General features: G+C 36.6%; 1 protein-coding gene across 2 annotated transcripts in view; it reads left to right on the forward strand.

The window, feature by feature from the left end:
• The window catches only part of Wls (Wnt ligand secretion mediator), a 107,391-nt gene that overhangs the window by 36,213 nt on the left and 49,285 nt on the right, over window positions 1-21,893 (forward strand). For both annotated transcript variants that reach the window (XM_031375998.1, XM_031375999.1), the window contains exon 3: window positions 21,396-21,520. In XM_031375998.1, coding sequence (XP_031231858.1) covers window positions 21,396-21,520 — 125 coding nt within the window. The remainder of the gene's footprint in view (window positions 1-21,395; window positions 21,521-21,893) is intronic.

Below are 21,893 nucleotides of genomic sequence, written 5' to 3' on the forward strand. Positions count from 1 at the left end.
CAGCTGGAGCCATGAGTCCCACCATGTATACTCTTTGGTTGGTGGTTTAGTCCCTGGGAGCTCTGAGGGTACTGGTTGGTTCATATTGTTGTTCTTCCTATGAGGCTACAAACCCCTTCAGCTTCTTGAGTCCTTTCTCTACCTAGCTAATCTCCTGACTGTTAACTTCCTCACTCATTCATTGGTTGGACAATACATTCATTAACTAATTAATTCAAATTTTATTAAGTCATATCCATATGTTAAGTACTGAATACCAAGAATGTAAGTTTGCACAAGACTTGATTCCTATAAGGGATAGAGGAGAAGGTGTCACAAAGCAGATCTAAAGCTACAAAGGAGAATGACTCTGTGTTTGAGAAGTAGAATATACGGGGGTTACGAGATGGCTCACTACTCTTCCAGAGGTCCTGAGTTCAATTCCCAGCAACCACATAGTGGCTCACAACCATTCGTAATAGGATCTAATACCCTCTTCTGGTGTGTCTGAAGAGAGCAATTATATACTTATATACATAAAATAAATAAATAAATATTTTTTAAAAATAAGTAGAATGTACAATGTGACATATGAGCTTTGGGACAGAGTTTGGTAGGAGAGGAATTAAACCATTTTTCCAACTTTAAAATTTGGGTTTTAGTACTCTTAGAATTCCAATACATTTAGGAAAAGAGAATTAAAAACAAAGAAGGACCACAGGAAGATGAAGTGGTTAGATGCCTTGATTTACCAATGTTTGGGCAGAGAGATGGATGCAATGTTCTGTTATCTAGGCTGTCTGCTTGTGGCATTTCAGAAGTAATCTAATGTCTCTTACACAGGTTCCTACCTTCTACCTCTAAGTCTTACCTAGAAAAAGGAAAAGAATTTTTCTGTAATAGCAAATAATTGCTGCCTACTGGCAGTATCTAGGCTGGAAAATAAATCATCCAAAATTTATCAACTTAAATCAAACAATCATTACTTATTTCTCCATTTCTTCGTCTCAGGAAGCCAAACAAGCTCAACTTAACCAGAGAGTCTCTATTTCAGTCCTTTCAAGGCTTCAAGTTAATGTTTTAATCTAAAGATTTTGAGGTTGCACTGGGGGATGGTGTCTGCTTCTAGGCTCACTGGTGTGATTGTCTCTCTTGCCCCTCATGTGGATCTCTCAGGTTACCTCACAATGCTACAGTTAACTTTCCTAGGGACAGTCATTCAAGAGTCACATGAGGAACATGAGCCAGAAGCCACTCTAACTTCTGGTATTCTATCACTTCTGATACCTTCTATTGGCTAGATGCAAACCTGTAAGTTCAGCCCAAACTCAGGAGCCTAACTAAAAGGTAGTATCACTGAAGACCATCTTATGTCAACCTGTGAGTGCACTTTCCAGAGTAGCCAAGATTGCTTTTGAAACATTTTTCTATTTAAATTGTTTTTTGTTTTGTGTGTGTATCACATAAACCACAGTGTACTTATGGATGTCAGGACAGTTTATGGGATTTGGTTCTCTTCTTCTATGATATGGTTCCCAGGACTCTAACTCTGCTCATTGGACTGAGTGGCAGGCATCTTTACCTGTTAATCCATTTTATTGTCCCCCGAGTTCATATTTATGTCCAGATGAGAAGTTAGTATTTATGAGAATGCTTGAGAGTACTCCTAAGATAGATTTAAATCCCAAATTTATTATTTCTTTTCAAAAATTTAATTAATTACTTGTGTGCATGTATGTATATGTGTACATATGCAAACTTGTGAGTACATGCATGCAAAGGTGCTTGTGTAGAGAATTGAAAACAATTTTCAAGTGACAGTTCTCCCCTTCCACCACCCCTACCCCTGGGTTCCAGGGGTAGAACTTATATTATAAGGCTTATTCAGTGTCTTAGTTACTGTTCTATTGCTGTGAAGAGACACCATGACTAAGGCAACTCTTTTATTTTTTTCAAAAAGCATTTAAGTTAGCAGTAGTGGCATAAGCCTTTAATCTCAGCACCTGGGAGACAAAGGCAAGAAAATCTGAGTTCAAGATCAGCTTGGTCTACAGAGTGAAATGGAACTACACAGAGAAATCCTGTCTCAATATTTACTGGAGGGTTTGCTTACAGTTTTAGGTTAGTTCATGACCATCATGATGGGAAGCAGAAATGGTATTGGGGCAGTAGCTGAAAGATCATATTCATCCTGATCTGCAGGCAGCAAAGAAAGACATTGGACCTGTCATGGGCTTTTGAACCCTCAAAGCCCATTCTTAGGAATATGCCTCCACTGACAAAGCTACACCTACTCAAAGCCAGACCTCATAGTCAAAGACACACCTTTTCAAACAGTTCCACTAACTCTATGCAGCAAGCACTTTTACCTGCAGAATCATTGAGCTACCTTCTAGCACCATTTCTTAAAAGTTCTACAATGTTGAAAAAATATTAGGCTCTCTCTGAGCCACTTTTTATGTGCAAACTTTGAATAAAAATATCTAATTAACTAAGTCATTTTGAAGAATAAGTTTGTGTAATGTTCTTAGGATGTAGCAGTTATTTAAAAAGCAAAAAGAAAAGAACTGCCTTATTCCTGAAACTCAGCTTATTTTCCATTTTTTCCCACATCTTGGCTAGTGGAATTAAGTTTTTACAAATGAATTTTATTATTTAATCTTAATCATTTCCTTGTGTGAAACATCTTTAATGACCAACAAATAAGGCTTGACAATCCATAGTTCTCACCATTCTGTTTCAAAGCTTTTTTTGCATCCTTATTATTGACATGCATACATTATCCTCATTGTCATATTCTGTAAACACATCCAGAGATTGCATCTCTTAACATCTTTGCTCATGTTAAAGTTTCCATAGTTCTCCTTCTACTAATCCTCTTCCTCTTCCTCCTCCTTCTCCCCAACTCCTTCTTGTCTTCCTCCTCCTTCTTTTTCTTCATGCTGGGAATAGACCTCTAGGGCCTCATGCATACAGAACACATGTTCTATCATTGAGCCACACCTCAAGTCCCATCTCCTCTTCTTTTACCATTCTTTCTTTCTTCCATAGATGAAAGGCTTCTTGTTGAAAACCTATTCATTCTTTAAGACATTCCAGTTGCCACATGGCCCTAGAGCCACACAGATTATTTCCTCTTTTCCTTTGTAAATACAATTTATCCTTCTTGAATTCCATTATTGGCAGAGTAATGTCCACTTTAACAATCTAGCACAACTTAATTATTTTCTATAGTTCCTAAGTAGATCAGTTCCCTGATTGTGATAGTGTTTATATTTGTTAACCTGTCGCTTTGTGTATAGGGAGCTATGAATGAAAATGTTTCTTGGATCAGATCATTCTCCTGCCTCAAAAAGGGATAGCACATAACTGATGGAGGTGCTTGCCCTTTTCCACTCCAAGACAGCACGTTTGTTATTCAAGCAATATTTCATTAGCCAATGACACTAATTCTAGTTGAAGCTAGAATTATTGTTTGCATGAATAAATTTATGTCTGAGACATTTACAATTGAACTGAAAGGGTGATGCATTGCTAGAATAACAGCTTGTTGCCATAGCAGCTATTGTTTGGTATAATAGATAGAGAGGATTTTAGAGCATGGATCTGTTTATCAGGTTGTGGAAAAAATGGACCATTTTGATATTCTGCCTTTTGTGTTTTGTAAAATTCCTGACCTGTGATTAGTTTCATTTTCAGCAGCAAAGTTATCTAATAAAGTAAATCACAGCTGCTGGTAAGTTTGTGTGAAGTTTTGGAAGTTGATAATACATTTCTAAATTTTATTCTATGAAATTTATAAAAGGTTGTTAAGTAAATACATGAATACAATCTACTCACCCTGTATAATGGTACCTATATGTACATATCCCAAGCTAATCACTTGGTATTGGATCACCAATTGAAGGGCTCATCCCTGGGGAAGATTATTTCTCTTAGTCTCAGCATTCCTAGTTGTCAATAGTTCGTTTTCTAGCATTGAGACACAATGACCTTTCCCTTTTCTATGGTAGTGTGTTCCTTGCTGTCCTCATTGTTCAGATCTCATTTAGGCAGCTATGTTGGTAAGACCATGATAGAACAGTATTTCTTTATTTTCTTTCCATTCTGGGAATTGTCAAGCACATTTATACAAACAAGACTTCCTTTGAAATTAGCCATTGAGTCTATGTTTGTACTGGTAGGAGATTGGCTTTGTTTTATGTGAGTGAAACCAGTAGGCACATTACAAACTTTTTAATTACATGATAAGTATCACTCATAAAATTCTAAAATTCTAAAATATTAAAAAATCTAAAACTTTCTTGAATGCCAACATGATGCTATAAGTAGAGAATTTCTCATGTAACCTCATGTGACAAATTATAGTCAAAATGTAGAATAACTAATTATTAATATAAAATTTTAGGATATGCATATATATAATACATGAGTTTTATATTATATTTGTCTCCTATATCTAAGATACCTCATTATATATATTAAAATAGTGAAAAATATAAATGAAAGAAAAGATTTTGGTTTGAAGTATTTTGGTTAAGAAATATTGATTGTAATGTTTATACTTTGATATATCTAGCCTCTCACACTTCTTTCAAGTTACCCATTGGCATGATGGTCAGTTTTATATTGTATAGGTTGGTATCATCTATGAGTGACTTATAATTATGTTATATATAACTATATATTGAATAATTATATTGTATTATTTATAATTATAATTATTTAGCAGCAACCATCTTGTAGACTTTGAGCTACTACTCTGTGAGTAAAATTCAAAAAAATAGTCCCTTCATATTCAATACAGATGTTAGTTGGGTCATATTTGCTTATAGGCATTTTTGTCATTAGGATTTGTGACTTTGGTTTTCAGGTCAATGCTTAATCCAATCAATTTAGTTTTATTTATCAGATAAAGAAACTTTTAATTCAATGATACCTAACCACTACAGCTAGATGGATCCAAAGCAGAATCTCCTAATGTACCCCAGCAGTGTGTATTAGTCCTTAAACTTTCTGTCTCCTCTTCCAAAGTATCCCCTTAGCTCTGAGGGGAAGAATTTGATGGAAATATCATACTTAGAACTGACTGTTCCTTTCTCTTTAGCTTTCCTGTTCTCTCTCACTGTGTATGTGTGTGTGTGTGTGTGTGTGTGTGTGTGTGTAATGTCTAGCTGTGGGTCTCTGTATTTGTTCTGGTCTGCTTCAGGAGGAAGCATCTTTGATGATGGCTGAGCATGACACAGATCCATGAGTATAGCAGAATATCATTAGTAGTCAGTTTATCACTATTTAAAAAAAAAAAAAAAGACTAATAGTATTTGTTTTACCCTAGTTCTCTGGGCTATCTAGTCTCTGGTTATTAGTCACCCAAACAGTGTGGGTGCCTTCTCATAGGGTAGGGATTAAGTCAAATCAGATATTGGTTGGTTATTCATACAAGCTTTGTGCCACCACTGCCCTAGCATATTTTGTAGGCAAGACAGCAATGTAGATCAATGAGTTTGCAGCTGGGTTGATATATATATTTTTTTGGTAGCCTGCAGAGTACCTTCCCATACAAAAGACACTGGAACATACAGGTGAATGTTCTATGTAGGCATCAGCTCAACATTTCCATATTTAATGAGTTGTATGGGTGTTGTCTTGAGCAATATGGCCTTGATGTCAGTTTGTGGAGAATATCCTATTATCTTGGGAACAGCCTGGGTTGTTTGGGTATTTCTATGGGACTCCTTTGGTCAACAACTGGATTATAACCCAGTCACCATACTGTAAGCTTTGTTTGGTGACAACAGATGGCCAGGTGGGACTTATCTCTCTTTATTTAGCTATTTTATTAGGATTGCTTTCATATATTTTAAGAAATATATATATATTCCTAAAATATACTTTAGGAAATTTTCCTAAAGTATATTTTAGGAAATTTCTGTTCCACAGATAATTTTTAACAGAGGAAGCTCAAATGGCTGAGAAACAAAGTAATGTCACCATTTTTAGTCACCAGGGAAATGAAAATCAGAAATACTTTGAGATTCCATCTTAAACTTGTAAGAATGGATACGATCAATAACATAAGTGATTAGCACTAGTGAGGATGACAGATGGATCTCTGTTAGTTCAAGGCCAGCTTGATCTAGATAGTGAGTTACACTACAGCTAGATCTATATTGTGAGGTCCTGTCTTGAAAACAAAACAAAAACAAAACCAGAAAATTTAGTTATTTTTCTTGAACTTGAACTGAGAGACATTTGATTTCTGGGAAGAACTTGGAAACCAAGAAACACACTAATAGCCAAGTGTGTGTGTCGGCTACAGACCTTTCTTGCATCTTTAGAACACTGATTACTAACCTAAGTCAAGGACCTTAATCTTGGGAAGTTAAGCATGCTTATGCTTATTCACAGACCGGTATTTGCATTTCAGCTCCAGCCCTGAAATTTATACATAGTAGTCAGATGTTTATAAAACCCTAGATAGCAACCTCAGTATGTGTATACCTAGATTACCAAACTGTGTGTGGTCATCAGCTAAATTTTTGTAGAACACTATAAACTATGAAGCATGGGAAATTTTCAGCAGTCTTAGGAGAATATATCAAAAGTACACATTGATTTTATTTGACTGTAGACATAGTGACATGCACATTCCAGTATTTTGAAATAGTAGTAATTCAAGTGAGAGAAGATGTGTATGAGAGACAACTTCCAGGACCAGAAAACTATTGCAAGAAGAACAGGATATGAATTAGCAATGGAAATATTTCTGGATGAAAGAAAAAGCTCAAAGGAATTGAGGTTAAGGAAAAATATATCTTAGGCATCTCTTATATATGTTCAATGCTTGATGTTCAAGGTTAAACCTCTGCTCTTCTCTGTAAAGCTATTACTACAGAACAAGGTTAAATGGTCTCCAAACTAAAGTTATGGAATTAAATTGATTTTTCCCCCGAAGTCACTTGCATGTGAAGAAATCAGAACTAACCCATATTTTTATACCATGAAGTACTATAATGATTCCTAATGACACATTTCTATTCCTGTAGAACAGTGCATCTCCAAACTCTCTTCAGAGAAACTGAAGTAGGTAATAATTAATTCAGAGACCCCTAGTAGGCCAATATGGAGTGAATAAAAGACTATGGAGTGATCAGCCCTAAAAGAGGTGTATACACCATACAATTCCCCTCAAGGATCAGGGAACTTCATGAAAGAAGGGGTAGAAAAATTGTAAAAGCCAGAAGTGGGGGATAGCTTCAAGTAAACTGTTTTCTGAATGAAACAATTACACATATGAACTTACAGCTATTTTGACAGCATGCGTAAGAATTATGCAAACTCAAGCTAGACATTAGTCCTGCATGGAGTAGGGGAGATTAACACAAAATTCCATGACTAGTTGAAAATCTATTGACATTTGATCACTGCTGATAGGAGTGTGGGGGAGAAGAAGGGAGGGAGGCAGGGAAGAAGGGAGGAGGAAGTCATCTTTCTTTAATGATGTGATCCCAGGTTGGTAGACCATACTATAGGGCAGGCTCCAACACAAAAGTAGTTGGGCAGCATAAGCTGAACTCAAGGTGTGAGAAGAGGGCAAAAACTCAAAATTGAGTGGTGTAGAGCTGAAGGTGAAAGGGTGGATATAGGAGGATTTGGGGTTATGATCAGAATACGTTGTATAATATAAGATGATATAAAACTCACACACAGACTTATGAGGTTGTTCTGAATAAGTGTGGACTTATGGTGTTGGATACCTTAATCAAGATTAAGAATGAAATTGATTCTATATTGACCTTCTGAAGGTCATGTAGAGAAGGAATCTGTGGCTCTTCTGCCATAAACATCAATGGAGGCAACACTATGGCATGCAGTGCAGGATCTACAGATCCATTGGGCCTTATCAGAAGAAGAGGAGGAAGATGAAGAGGAGGGGGAGGGAAGAAAGAAGGACAAAGACAAGGACAGGAGAACAAAAGAGTCCCAGGGGGGCAAAGGAACAGTATCTACAGTCCATCGAGGACCAGAAGAAACTGAATGCATTGTATGAATACAACCTGTATGCTTGCTGAAGCACTAGATGCCCCAGCTACTGGTGGAACAGAGACAAGTGCTTGGACCTGCAGTTCTCTTGTAGGCCTATCACTGGATGATCAATTTCACAGAGGAATGTCTGGCCAAGCTGCACTGCCTCTACTGCTGCCACACCAACATGAATTGTACACAAACTTGCCCCAAGGGACTGATTCCAGGAAAAGTGATTGCTGAAATCAAGAAAATAACTCTCGACAAGGAAAAAAGGGCATTGACTTAATAACCCTTTTTGTGCAAAATGTGGCTGTCAGCTTTGACTTGAATCCCTTCAAGCACCTGGATTCTCCAAGAATAATAAACGTTTTAAGAAATAAAAAATAAAAAAATAAAAAAATAAAAAAAAATTGGTGCCAGGCGGTGGTGGTGTACGCCTTTAATCCCAGCACTTGGGAGGCAGAGGCAGGCGGATTTCTGAGTTTGAGGCCAGCCTGGTCTACAGAGTGAGTTCCAGGACAACCAAGGCTACTCAGAGAAACCCTGTCTTGAAAAAAAACGAAACAAAACAAAAAAATAAATGGAGGTAAAAGATAAACTGAAAGACAGTGTAACCTTTCAGTGAGTTACCAATATGACCTCTTTGACTAAGAAATTGGGAGTTAAGTCATTAGGGAAAAACTTGAAAATTACATATGTAATGTGGAACTGAAATGTAGATTCAAAATTAGTGACTAAATTGTCCTTTAATTAGACAGTAGCTGGAGACTGTTTCTTCTTTTCTGTCTGGATCTCTCACTTGGTGGCACTCCTAACAGGAAGCTACCTGTGAAGTTTCTAATGGGAGAAGTGACCAAGCTGAGCTAGGCTAGGTTCATACTGGGCTGGCTTCAGAGACAAGGAAATCCCACTCCCTTGGCTTTTCAAATACAGACATAGCCTGGCCAAGTGACTTGGATTCCAAAGGATGCCAGTAATTGTGGGTTTTAGTCACAGAGGATAAAGATGAGAGACAGGCTGTTTTTTCCACAGTTAAATGCTGCCTCTCCAGTTCCTCTGTCGTTAAGAGTCTGAAGGTCAGGAACCTCCAGTCATATTATTTTACCACTGGCTGCCTGCTCTCATCTGTAACCCCATCCAAGGGGATTAAGAATAGGTGAGTTGGAAAGACAAATGTGTTCTGGTCTGTTTTTCTTTCCAAGTCCTGTCTGTGGAGCAGATCAGATCCCTTCTAATCAATGGCATAAAAGTTCTTTTAGGAACTTTGTTTCCTCTCTGTCTGTTGTCAGCTGCACAGATGCAGTATGAGGAGTGTAAGAAATCTAGTTTTTTCCTTTTATAATCTTGACAATGTTTTTGTTTATTTGTTGTTTGTTTTCTAGCATCTGAAGCTCTGGTGTTTGGTATTTATTAACTGTTACTCATATTAATCAGATTCCAGTTTTTATCCCTTATCACTCCATTGCAATTGTAAGTTCCCTGAGAATTAGAATGGCTTCATAGTCATTTGGTTTTGTCCCAGTTCCTTAAGTATAAAAGAAAGTTAGAAAGCTGATAGTGTTTTAGATTTCTGTCTTCATGAAATATTAAAACAAGAAAGTACTTCAGTAATCATATGATCCAAAGTCAAAATTTATTGAGAAAATACCATATGCAAAGTGACTTAATTGGAGTTGAACTGTGGATAGAGGCTTTCCTAGTGCAAGGAACAGGTTTTCTAATTTTCCTAATGTGCTACTCAGTGACATAACAAGAAATAGCTTGTGCTTTGGAACCCGGCAAAATTGGACTTAATATTGTGTGCCTTTCCCACCGAAACAGGCCTCATTTTCTTCATTTTTGAGATTATAAATGAATTATTCTGTTTGATCTCTGTATGGATGAATATATTTAAATATGCAATAAGGACTAAAAGAGTGTAAGTTTGAAAGAATTATTGTTTCCTTTCTTTTCAAACAATATTCTACCCTTATAAGAAAACATTTTTCTGAGATCTCTTTAATTCAAAATCAGAAATTGTGCCTTACTGTCATTTATAAGAACTTAAGGAAAGAGCCGGGTAGTGGTAGTGCATGCCTTTAATCTCAGCACTTGGGAGGCAGAGATAGGCCAGCCTGGTCTACAGAGTGAGTTCCAGGACAGTCAGGGCTATACAGAAAAACCCTGTCTTGAAAAACAAAACAAACAAAAAAATTTTAAAAATTTAAAAATTTTAAAAAAGAACTGAAGGAAGGAGCTGAGTAATAAGACTGATGAAAGAAGAATCAGTATACTAGAAACAAAAATTAGTTCCACCTATAGAAAATACCTTCTCTTTTTCTTACCACCCTCTGCATTAGGGAGTTGAGGTTGATATAAAACAATAACACAGCATTTACCTCCCTTGCTCAGGAGTGAGCAAGAGGCTGAGTATGTGAAGTGTTCAAGAAGATGAACAAGTCACCAAACTCACTTCCTTCAAAAGTCATATGAACACAAACAATGGGTAGGGAGAGAAGCACAGGGTTCTAGAAGGAGTGCTCAGGAAGACTCTGCTCATCATGGTTCAGAGAAGTATGAAGGTCTGCACAGAGAAACCACCCACACAGATAAAGCGGTGCTGACATCACCTGCAAGGCAAGAAAGAACCATTCCTGGAGTGCAGAGCAAAAGGGCAGATCTACTTATCATTCTTGGTAGCTTTTAATTAGGAAGTAGTAACTGACATCTTTGGGGCTCCACCAATAGTCACATTTGTGTTTTGTTTTTTTTCTCTCACTCGAACAGGCACATGCCTCCTCCACTTTCTTTGCAATGTTATTAATCTGTCCATCTCTAGGAAACCTGGGTAGCAATAGAATATTCTCCTATTGCCATCAGAGTTCAGCCTTAGGGAATGTGTGGCTGAGTGATCAAGAGGGAATGGCCTTATCTGCAAAGAGAACTCTGAATCTTTAGTGCAATAATTTTCCACATTCACAGTACAAAGCAAATACTCTGTGTGAGTAAAACTGGCTTGGCTCCAGCAATAACACAGCTGTTGAAACAGCTTAGTCACCGGGGCAATGGAGACAGTGTGGCAAGAGAATGCTAGGGTGCAGTAAGCTGACATTTAGCTGGCTAGCAGGGGCTCTGAGAGCCAGAACAGATCTGTGGGAGAGCTATGGAGAGGCTGCTCCCCGCCCACAGGCATCCCCTTGTTTCTTTTGAAGCTGAGCCATAATCCCCTCCCTGGGCAGGGTGCCTGAGGATGAAAACTGAACACATTTTATGACTGGTGGGAGAGAAAGAACTGATTCTGTCTTTCTAGACACCTGGTTTCTCTCCTTTATAATGACCTTGTTTGTTTGTTTGTTTGTTTGTTTTGTTTTTTTCCTTTTTAAATGCTTCAGGCTAGTTAGATTGTAATGTGAAATTTAGTTATAGTTGTTGGGGGTGGCGGGGAGGGTGTTGTCCTAAACTTACAGAAAAAAAAACCTAAAGTAACTTTTTAGTTTTGACTGTTCAGGTAATAAACCAGAAAACCAGAAGGGAAAGCTCCAACCCTTCTAACTGGTGTTTCCTGGATCCTGATAGCAAGTGCATCTGCTAGAGCTTTATCCTGAAGTTCTGTGGACAGATATGATAAAATACTTTGCTGGTCACATAGGAATTTTGGAAAGCCTAATGAACTGCTACAGAGCTACCCTGCTGTTCTTTCAGCCTTTGAACAGCTGACCTTCATGTTTTTTCTTTATCCTGGACTCTTTTTGCACTGTTTGTTTTGGAAGTTGTTGAGTTAAATTAGCCATCTCTTTCCTTTCCTGGTTACAGTATGAGAATGCAGCTGTCAGTCTGTGAACACTGCCATTGTCTATTTTTAGATTCAGTGTGAATAAAGCTCTCCTCTCTAATTGCACTGAGAGAGAGAAAGAGAGAGAGAGAGAGAGAGAGAGAGAGAGAGAGAGAGAGAGAGAGAGAGACTGACTTTTACAAGCACCAAATCAGCTATTGTGAGTTATCCTGGGGAGTTCATCCCTAGTTGTCAGGTGTGTTTTCTCTCAGAATGAATGTTGATTATGGTCAAATAAGAATAAGTGTGATCACATTTGTTTTCCAGTATTTTAACATTTGTCAGCTTGGATGGTTCTGTTTTCTCTGGCTTTGTTATAAAAAAAAAAATACTATAATTGAGTTCAAATTCCTTACAAGTTATTTTTCTTTAGATATTTTCTGTGTTGTCCATTCACATTAAACAAACTGAGAGCTATGAAATACAATGGGCTGTGATTTTTCTCTATATAGCTTTCTAACCAGCATCCTATGTGCCTTAATCCAGTCTGCTTTTTATGTAGCTGCAAGAAGTGCTTCAATAAGTGGAATACCATGGTATTCAGTATAACTTGAACCGTTAGTCATCAGACTCTTCTTGTTGCTTAACCCTGTATTCCTTCTAGTCTTTCTTGTATTTCTTTATATTGAATTAGGTTTTTTCTCTAATCACTCAGTGTTTTTAGTGCATATATGGATTTTTAAATGTATAGCTTCCTTAATCTGTGGTTGCTTTTACCCCATTGTGTCTTGAACTGTTATCCTGTAATTAGTAGGTAGATATCACTTTGGATGAGCTAATTCTGGAAGTCACACCTTCTGTGTCCCATTGTTTAACCCAGTGCTCTTAAACACTTTGAGCTAGCTGTATACATAGGTTTGCTTATACTGCAGTGCTCAATTTTCCCAACTTACTGTGATCAATTTGAGGGCAATGATTTTTCCTTATGCATTTTTATCCCCAGTATTGTTTATGGAAACCAGTAGATGCTTAGAAATATTTGATTAAGTAAAAAGAAGTCCTTTGGGATGGTACATCTAGCATTCAAATTTCAGAGGAATATTAGTCCCATCTCAGTGACAATTTTGTGAACTGTTATGGTTTTTGTCTCATCATGGGATTACCCTCAAGCTTTAGCAAGCCAAGATGAGTAGATTGTCAGGCCTTGCTGTACCTAGAAGAATGCTGCACAATTTTTCCTCTCTGAAATCTCTTTTTCTTTCTTTTTGTTTTTTTAAGAAATATTTATTGTATGTATATGAGTACCAGAAGAGGGTATCAATTGCAGTATAAATGGTTATGAGCCACCATGTAGTTGCTTGGGACTTGAACTCAGAACTTCTGGAAGAGCAGTCAATGTTCTTTACCACTGAGCCATCTCTCTAGGCCCTCTGAAAACTCTTAGAAGTATCATCTATTGTCTTACTCCTGAGGCTGGGAGCCATAATGAAGACCATTTTATTGTTTTAAACATAAAATCTTAAAGCAGCATTAGGTCAAAGAAGTTGTTGGTTTGTAGCTTCTGTAATTACATTTTTCCTTTAACTCCACTGGCACTTTCTAGCAGAACATCAATACATTATCCCCTTTTATTATCCAGAAAAGAGAGGGGGAAATAATAACTTTCCTTAGAAGTCACTCTCTCTTCCTAGCACAGAAAACAGGTATACTGTGCTTTGGTGTGTAACTGGAAACTAGATTCAGTACTTATTTTAGAGCTGTAATAAAATAAATAAATAAACAAACAAAAAAACAGACAAAGACAACTTATAGAAGGAAGAAGGGTTTTTGACTTATGGTTTCATAGAGATCAGAGTCTGTCATAGCAGGAAAGCATGACAGCAACAAGCAGTCATGACAGCTGAAACAGGAACTGAAAGCTCACATCTTAAACCACAAGCATGAAGTAGAAAGAGAAAACTGACTGGTATGTAGCTTTTAAATCTCAAAACCTGTGCCCAGTGACATACTTTCTCCAGAGAGGATATACTTCCAAAATCTACCCAAATAGCTCCATTAACCGACTCCAAGTATTCAAACATCTAAGCCTATGGTATCATTCTAATTCAAAGCATCACCAGAATTATGGGCCAAATTAAAGGGACATTCTTTTTGTAAGGCATGCACATGTGTGCTGCATGTTAATGTATATATAAATGTTTATAGAGGTAGGATTTGGGACAGGAAAATAGGCAATAGGCAGGGGAGAAAGTAATGTCACTAAAATAGAGCAATCTACACAGTTGGTGTATGGGATGTGTAGAGTGACAAGAATATTGGGTGAAAGCTTGGCAAGATGTCTCAATGGATTAAAACACTTGTCACACAGAACTGAGAATCTGATTTCAGTCCCAAGAATTCACTTGAGGATGGAAGAAAGAACTGACTTCACAAAGTTGTCATCTGATTTCTATATATGTACTACTGCATTTACACTCTTCTGTATTATATGCACACAGTAGTAAATAAAATTTATAAAGGACTATTTGATGGAAGGTACTATTCATTAATTTGGTATTTACCCTGAATATCTCTATGTTAAGACATGGTAATATAACTGTTAGCAGGACTAAGGTAGACTTTGACATTCAGGAGTTTCTAATATGTGTACAAAAATTACATATACAGATAGTTAAATGGGACAAAACATACAGTTCTGGGTCAACAGGACTCTATGAGAACAACATATAGGAGACTATGCTTAGCTTTGAATGGCTAAGAAAACATGGTTGAATAAGGTAAAATACTTGAAGTTAAGAAGGCATTAGTTTGATATAAGCAGAGATGTTAAACCCTATCTGCAGTACTTTGCAGTTAACTGTGTATATGGGATTTCCTTCTGAAAAATTGGTGTGCTAATGAGATGAGTATATTGTGCTTAAATGACAGCATTAAAATAGCAGCCTGCATATTCTAGGCTTCTGTCAAGTATTTGGCATGCATTGACTTTATTTTCTCATGACCTTATTTCTCTTCTCATCTGTCTCCAGAGTTGACCTCCTTTTATTTGCCAAGGTTGGAGAGGAAGAGACAGCCTGGGTGGAAGAGAAGGGGCCATAGGATATGCACTTGGGATGCTAAAGAGGATCCAGATGATAGCTTACTATGTCATTTATAGAGTTTCCATTTTAGACTAAAGACAGTATAAAGATACTACAAGTATGTTTCATTTTGTTTTTCAGACAATGTCTGATTATATAGTTCCAGCTGGCCTAGAACTTGCTATACAGACCATGCTGGTGTCAAATTCACAGAGATCTTCCTGCTGCAACCTCTCAACATATTTTAGAAACTACCTTTCTGGCTGAATTGTGAAAAATTATCTCAACTAGGCCATAGATAGTAGCATCATGAGAATATGAGTTGAAAAGAGGAGTAAGTTTGAAAGCTATGAATCATAAAAAAATTGATGAAGTGATTTGTTTGTTTTCCCCACAATCTGTGGCACTTCAGATTCATTAATCTATAAACAGCTGTTACTCCAATAGTGTTTTCAGTTGTGCAGCTTTAATGTATTAGCTGCTTTGACTGCAATAAAAAAATAGATCTTTTCTGAAAGGAGATATCTTTTTAAAGGACTTGACATAAAAAATGTTTCATCCCATTGACCTTCTCATACTGCATTTGCAGGCTTTTAAGTCAGCCAGGAGATAATGCATCAGATTATACAAACTAAAATATTTCTCCACAATGCAAATATTTGACAGAATGGATAAAGATGAGAGAGATGAACTATCTCTTGGCTGGTTTGTTAAACAATCATGCTCATTCATTTGTATAACAATTCACCCAACCCTTCAGGGCATCTTAATAACTCAGGCAGGGCCAAATTTGTAATTAGCCAAGTCCAGTTTGGCAGACATTCCTTGGATATAAGATAGGGTTGGTTTTGCTATTTTCTTAATTGAAAGCACCAGGAAAATACCAGTCAGGTCAAAGAGTTTTTGCTTGGAGAAGGAGTGCTAGCCCAAATAACCCCAGATAATGTGTCTATTGAAAGCTGGAAGCAGGCTGGTTTGAGTTGCTTCCATTTCAGGTTACCAACCAGCCACCTGTGCCTGGCAATGCAGAAGTACACATGAAGATTGTGAAAGCTTTTTAGTATTTTTCTCCCCAAGGTAAGGCCCCAAGCAAAGCAAGGTTTCCCTGTAAAGCTCAAGAATATTATGGTCCATGCTTCCTAGTATGGAAGGACACAGATCTTTCTGAGATCTTTTTGTCTGTGATGAGATCCACAGACTATATCTGCTCTTACAGAATCCTGTAAATTTCTTCATATGAGTGACACTCCTTAACACAATGAAAGTATCAATTTTAATAAACCATAGTCTGGTATATATTCTGAAATTAATATTGTCACTAACCCTTTCCTATATTCTGAAATCAGATTTTCACTAACCCAAATATGCCTCCAAAACTGTTTGAGAAACATGATTCTTACAGCTCAATAGAATGATGGGCTTCCACACTAAAGGGCCAGTCCAGAATAATAATGGAAAGGTCATAGACTTCAGATCTAAATACAATTTATGTTAATACCATATGCCCTTATTCCATGGAATTTATATGGCCAGGGTCTTTACTTTATAGGTAGCTTTTCTCAGTATCATATGTAACCTTCCTTATCCTGCCCTTCTCTCAGGGAGTTCAAATAAGATACGTAGTCTTAATTGTATGTACAAGTATGTACAAGGAGTATTTCAGGAGCCATGAGACTAGTGTTTTATTATGTGCAACAGAGTCATTAAAGCTGAATAAGATTTTCTACTCTACTGAAAGGCAGAAGAGAAGTCCAGTAGCAAGTATCACAGCTTTACTAGCATCTTCTGCCCAGTGCTCTCCTGTTTTAGAGTTTTGTATTCCATGTTTGGAACAAATTTGGAGTGAAGCTCCATGTTTTTCTCATCTGCTAATATATTAAATGAAAGGTAGATATGAGAATTTTACTTCCCTCAATAAAATGACAGAAAATTGCTATCCTTGATGCTTTAGGCACTGTTTTAAGATTTTCATGACTTGACTAGTTTAGTTTTCATAAAATCCTAAAGGATGAGTTCTGTTATAACAGTAAAAGAACTCCAAGCTTCTAACCTAGGAATAGCATTGAGTTCAGTGAGGGAACCAAAGGGTTATTGGAACAGGCACTCATCCTGTATTTCTGGGCCTCACAGGTACCAAAGAAAAATAGCAAAATGCTGAGGTTACAAGCCAGGACACATTAGCCGTTGGAGTATTTTGAGATCTTGGGCTTTCTGAGTTCTTCATACATAGGAAAAATAGTACCCTTGTCCTCAACTATATGGGGAGTAAGTAGATAATGGGTAAAATTAAGATGTAACAGGCTATAAGTGCAGTAAACAGAACATTTTTGAACTTGACCTGTTGGCAAGAGGAAAAGAAACAAAAGGATGACATGGTGGTCAACTTGAAAAAAGGTGATATGTCTCATGCTCTGCTAGTGGACCTGCACTGAGATTTTGAGCAAGGGTGTTTTTAGTAGCCATGTTGCTGAATTTTAAAACAAAATTGATAAGTATTTTTCTCAATATTTCAAAAGATCAGCAGCTCCCTTATCATGTGTTAATGTGTGTCCATGTTCTCTCTTCTGGAAAGAGATTGTTTAAATTGCCCCAAAACACATGACTACTGAATGGCAAAGGTGAGTCTTTAGCTTCCACATGAATCACCCCAAGACACTCAGGCAGCTAAATTAAGCATACTTTATTGAAAAGGTACTCAACTCTGACAAGACTCTTATTTAAAAACAAAAGCAAAAACAAACTTAATTTCTGGGTTTTCTCTTTTTAAAAAAATAAGACAGTCTGGTAAAATTGGTTAGTACCACTTCACTTTGGCTACTGAAGGAAAACATAGCCTCATTCTCTACCCACATTTATTTGTCTTTACTACATATGCAGTGACAGACAGAACCACAGGAACTGGTGTCTCCAGGCTTCCAACTTGGTGCTCTTTGGCTCACACTGCCATTCTCAAGTTCTTTACAGAAAAGATATTGTTTTGGTGAAACATATTTTGACCCCATGCTTGGATTAGAGGGTTTCAAAGAAGATTGTTAGCTATTCATGCCCCTGTTGGGAACACATTAGAAAGCTTTGATCAGAGTTGAACAGATCTTCCATGAAGCATACTTAATTTTCCTACAGGATGTTTTTCTAGTTCTAGTGTTTTATCTAATAAAAGTAGTAGGGACAGCAGTACCAGGGCTGATTCATATGGAAACTATATTTTGTGGCTGACTTGAACATTTTCTATCAAATTAGAAAATTTTCTTTAAGTGATAGTCTTTGTAAATTTCTGGGTACATTTAATATATACAACATGATATTTTAAGATGCACATAGCAAAAAGATTACTTATAGTCAAGCAAATTAATTATTGCTATTACTCTTGCAGCAAAGCCACAAAAGAAATGGGTAACATATGATAAAGAGTTTCCCTTCTTTCCATTTTCCTTCTTGCTTTTTGGCAATTCTAGATTGAACCTAGTTCTCATTCTTGATGATTTTCTTTTAAGGCAACTTTAGAATTGTTATCTTCCTCACATTAATATCAACTAATATAGCTTTATGCAGTTATTTAATATCTGACTCAGTTTTCTTATTAATAAAAGGGATATATCAATGTCTATATATATTAGTGTTGATAGAAAATTAAATTAGATCATTTAAATAAGCCTCAGGTTATTTTTAATTAGAGTAACTGTACACTGATATAGTATGTACATTTTTTATTGCTTTTCCTTTTAGCATGCTCACCAGGTTAGAAGAACTGATGAAGCTGGGGCCAGACCAGGGGTTGTGCTTATTTGGTCTTTCTCCCTGCTAGAGATATCTGCTCTAAGTAGGCCTACTGCTACTTTTTGTGGGACCTAAGGAAGAAATATAGCTGAAGACATACCTACTATATAAGTATTTCACAGTGATATATCTAACCAATAAACTGTTCAGTTAAAAATATTCCACTTTCTGATTGCAACAGATTTACTTTTATAATGAACTAGAATACCAGTTTTGAATATGGGATTCTTGGACTTAAATATGCCAATATATGACTGATTAGGACGCCCTTTTACCCCCTTTTCATCTCTTATCCATCATTCTAATTATAGAGAGGAGCCTCATTGCTTGTGCAAAAAGCACTCCAAACTCTGAGCTCTAGTTCTGTCAATATCTTTCTGTAAACAACAGCCTTTTGGTCATTCTTGACCACCCAAATGGTTAGTTTCTCTTAGATACCATATTTGGGGAAAAACATATAAAAACTGAAAACAAGATCAGAGCTGTCTAAGAAGAGTATTCTCAGAATAGCACAAAACAAAAGTAGGGTATGGAATGGGTAGGCTCTGGGTATGCAGAATCTTCAAATTCTTTAAAGAAGTGGGGAGGTAAAGAGAGCCACATAGAATGGGACTCATTAATAGGGTGAAGCCAAAACTGATGTTACCCTGCCCATGTATAAGATATGCCCCATTCTTTCAAGGAAAACAATATGTGAACTATTATTGTATCTAGAGGGAGCTAATAACATCTACATTATTTTTACATTTGTGCTTTTGAGTCTAGTGATTATCTAGGCATCATTTCAACAATACTAGAAGTTCTAGTTCCTAATGCTAACATTAAAAGTGAGAGAGGAGATTTCTACTATTAAATTTACCATTGGGAGTATAGGCCAGTTCTTCTTATTAAATACTGAGACTGTTAAGTATGGAGTGATCAAAACCAGGGTGGTTTCTAGCCAAAGAGATAGCCAAGCTCTGACGATTGCTTTTGTTGAGTTGGGGGTGGGAGCAGCAAATGGCAGCACACAATTTCCTATATGTTGTTCCTAGCTGTTGTTCCTCCTGGTTCTTAGCATTGCCTGATATCCTCAAGTATAGTCTGTGTTCTGATAGTACTAATGAGTGAAAGACTTTTTGTGTCTAGTTCTTAGTCCAGTTTGTCTGTTGGAAGCATTGTTCCTCATCTGACTCTGCAGTTGGTATTTTCAGATTCTGAATGGATTGAGACTGTCACATAAATTGGTTCACTTTTGCAGAATATTCCTTCTGTGGGAGTTTAGATTTCAGCTATCAAGAAAGCCTACTTTCTTTATATTAGACAGTAATTATGAGTCATCTTTAAGCCACACTAGACTGGTAAATAGAAAAGTCATTTATAGCCCTAGTAATTTATGCGTTCAGCAGAGATTTATTAGGTCTGTGCCACATACTATGTATTATGTGGTTCCTCCACTAACCTGACCTCTGTTAGTCATATTTTACTTTATAAATCAGTAAACTTAGGACTTATGGCTAGTAGTTAAAGTCTAGAATTGATCTCAACTTCCAGTGGTGGCCGATCCTCTATCCATTTTTTTCAAATGTAGGATTATGCTTAATTTCTTTATCTTTTACTTCATTAAAACTATCCATTTGTAAGCTTGTTCTCTATAATATAAAATGCTCAAATATTGATGGATAAAATTTTATTGATCTAATCTTTTTATTGAGAAGTAGCAAATTAGTCCTACCAGAGTCTCTGATGTGAAAGTGCATGTCCATCTACCTATATTCACTATCAATGATTAAGTCTTTGCTTTTAAAGAACTTTTACTTTTGTCACAATACAAAGAAGAAATTTTGAGTTTCAGAGAAATAGTTTATCTTATAAGAGAGAGCCTTTTGGGTACAGTTTTATGAGGAATACTTTCAGATTAGAGTGTATCCAAAAGTGTTATGTCTTAGTTATTTTTTTGCTACTGTTACAAGTGGAGAAAAAAGTTTGTTTAATATATACTTTGGGGAGCCAACAAACCATGATTAAGTGGTTCTATTTATTCAGTCTCTAGTAATGGCCTCCTAGGTACATACCAACATGTTCAATATCATCACAATGGGAGTATGTGTAAAAGGAAGCAATCACATTGTGAGACAGGAAACAAGAGATTGAGATGAGGTCAGACTGTTTTTTATAATAAACTATTCTGGTAGAAAATGACTCACTTCTTTTATTAATTCATTCTTGAGGGTGGAGACCACAGTAGCCTAATCAAAATCCACTAAACTCCACCCCTTAAAACTTTTACTATTTAAACACTGCTCCATTGGAGGCAAAACCTCTTGGGATATATTGTCAAACCATTTCCAAACTAAAACAGGGTGGTGAGAGAGAGAGAGAAAAAAAAACAACCAAGCAAAAGAATTATGATAATCAAGTATCTAAAGCCCTTGTTGTAGAAATATGTGATATGGCAACTTCTGTGTGGCTTTTATAAGCATATTTTAGACCAGTGATGCAAGTTACAAGAAGGTAAGTTCTAATCATGATTCAGATTCTGAGCATCTGAGCTGCTTCAGAAAGAATGAATCCTTATCTCCATTAGAGTTTGAATAGAAGTTCTTGTCTGTAAAGAGTGGCTATGAAAGGAGATCCAACATCTCTATTAGACTTTAGTCCTATAACTTCAATCTTTAGGTTTGATAATAACATCTCATTTGTTTTCTTGGATTCCATGGCATAACCTGTGAAATTTTTAGAATGTTTTCAAATTACCTTTCTCCAAATTATTTCTGAATTATCCATCTTTTTTCTTGCAGGAGAAAATGCAGAAGTATCCATGGATGTTTCCCTGGGTTACCGTGATGATATGTTTTCTGAATGGACTGAAATGGCCCATGAAAGAGTACCACGTAAACTCAAATGTACTTTTACATCCCCCAAGGTAGGGCACCTTTATTGCTGAATTGACAGTGTTAGATTCTTGCATGGAGTACTATCATTCAAGTGACTTGACGCCCCATCAGGGACAGAAATTTTTTATTTTCTTTTTTCGTTCTTTTTCTTCCTTTATTTTTTTTAAATGAAGGAGAAGATAGACTTTCCACTGAAAAAAAGTTTTGATTATACTTTATCTCATCTGTTATCTTCATCTTAGTTGCTCTTGAAGGACTTGTGTAGGATCAGACAAATTTGATCCACTGGCCTTTTAACACTTTGGTTTTGCCTGTAAGTGTAAGGGAAAAGTAAACAATGAGAATAGCAGGTGGAAGCCTCTGAATACCATGCCCAGCATAAATAGTCTTATATTTTTAATG

Source organism: Mastomys coucha, unplaced genomic scaffold (genome assembly GCF_008632895.1).
Source record: "Mastomys coucha isolate ucsf_1 unplaced genomic scaffold, UCSF_Mcou_1 pScaffold16, whole genome shotgun sequence".
Classification (NCBI taxonomy): Eukaryota; Metazoa; Chordata; class Mammalia; order Rodentia; family Muridae; genus Mastomys; species Mastomys coucha.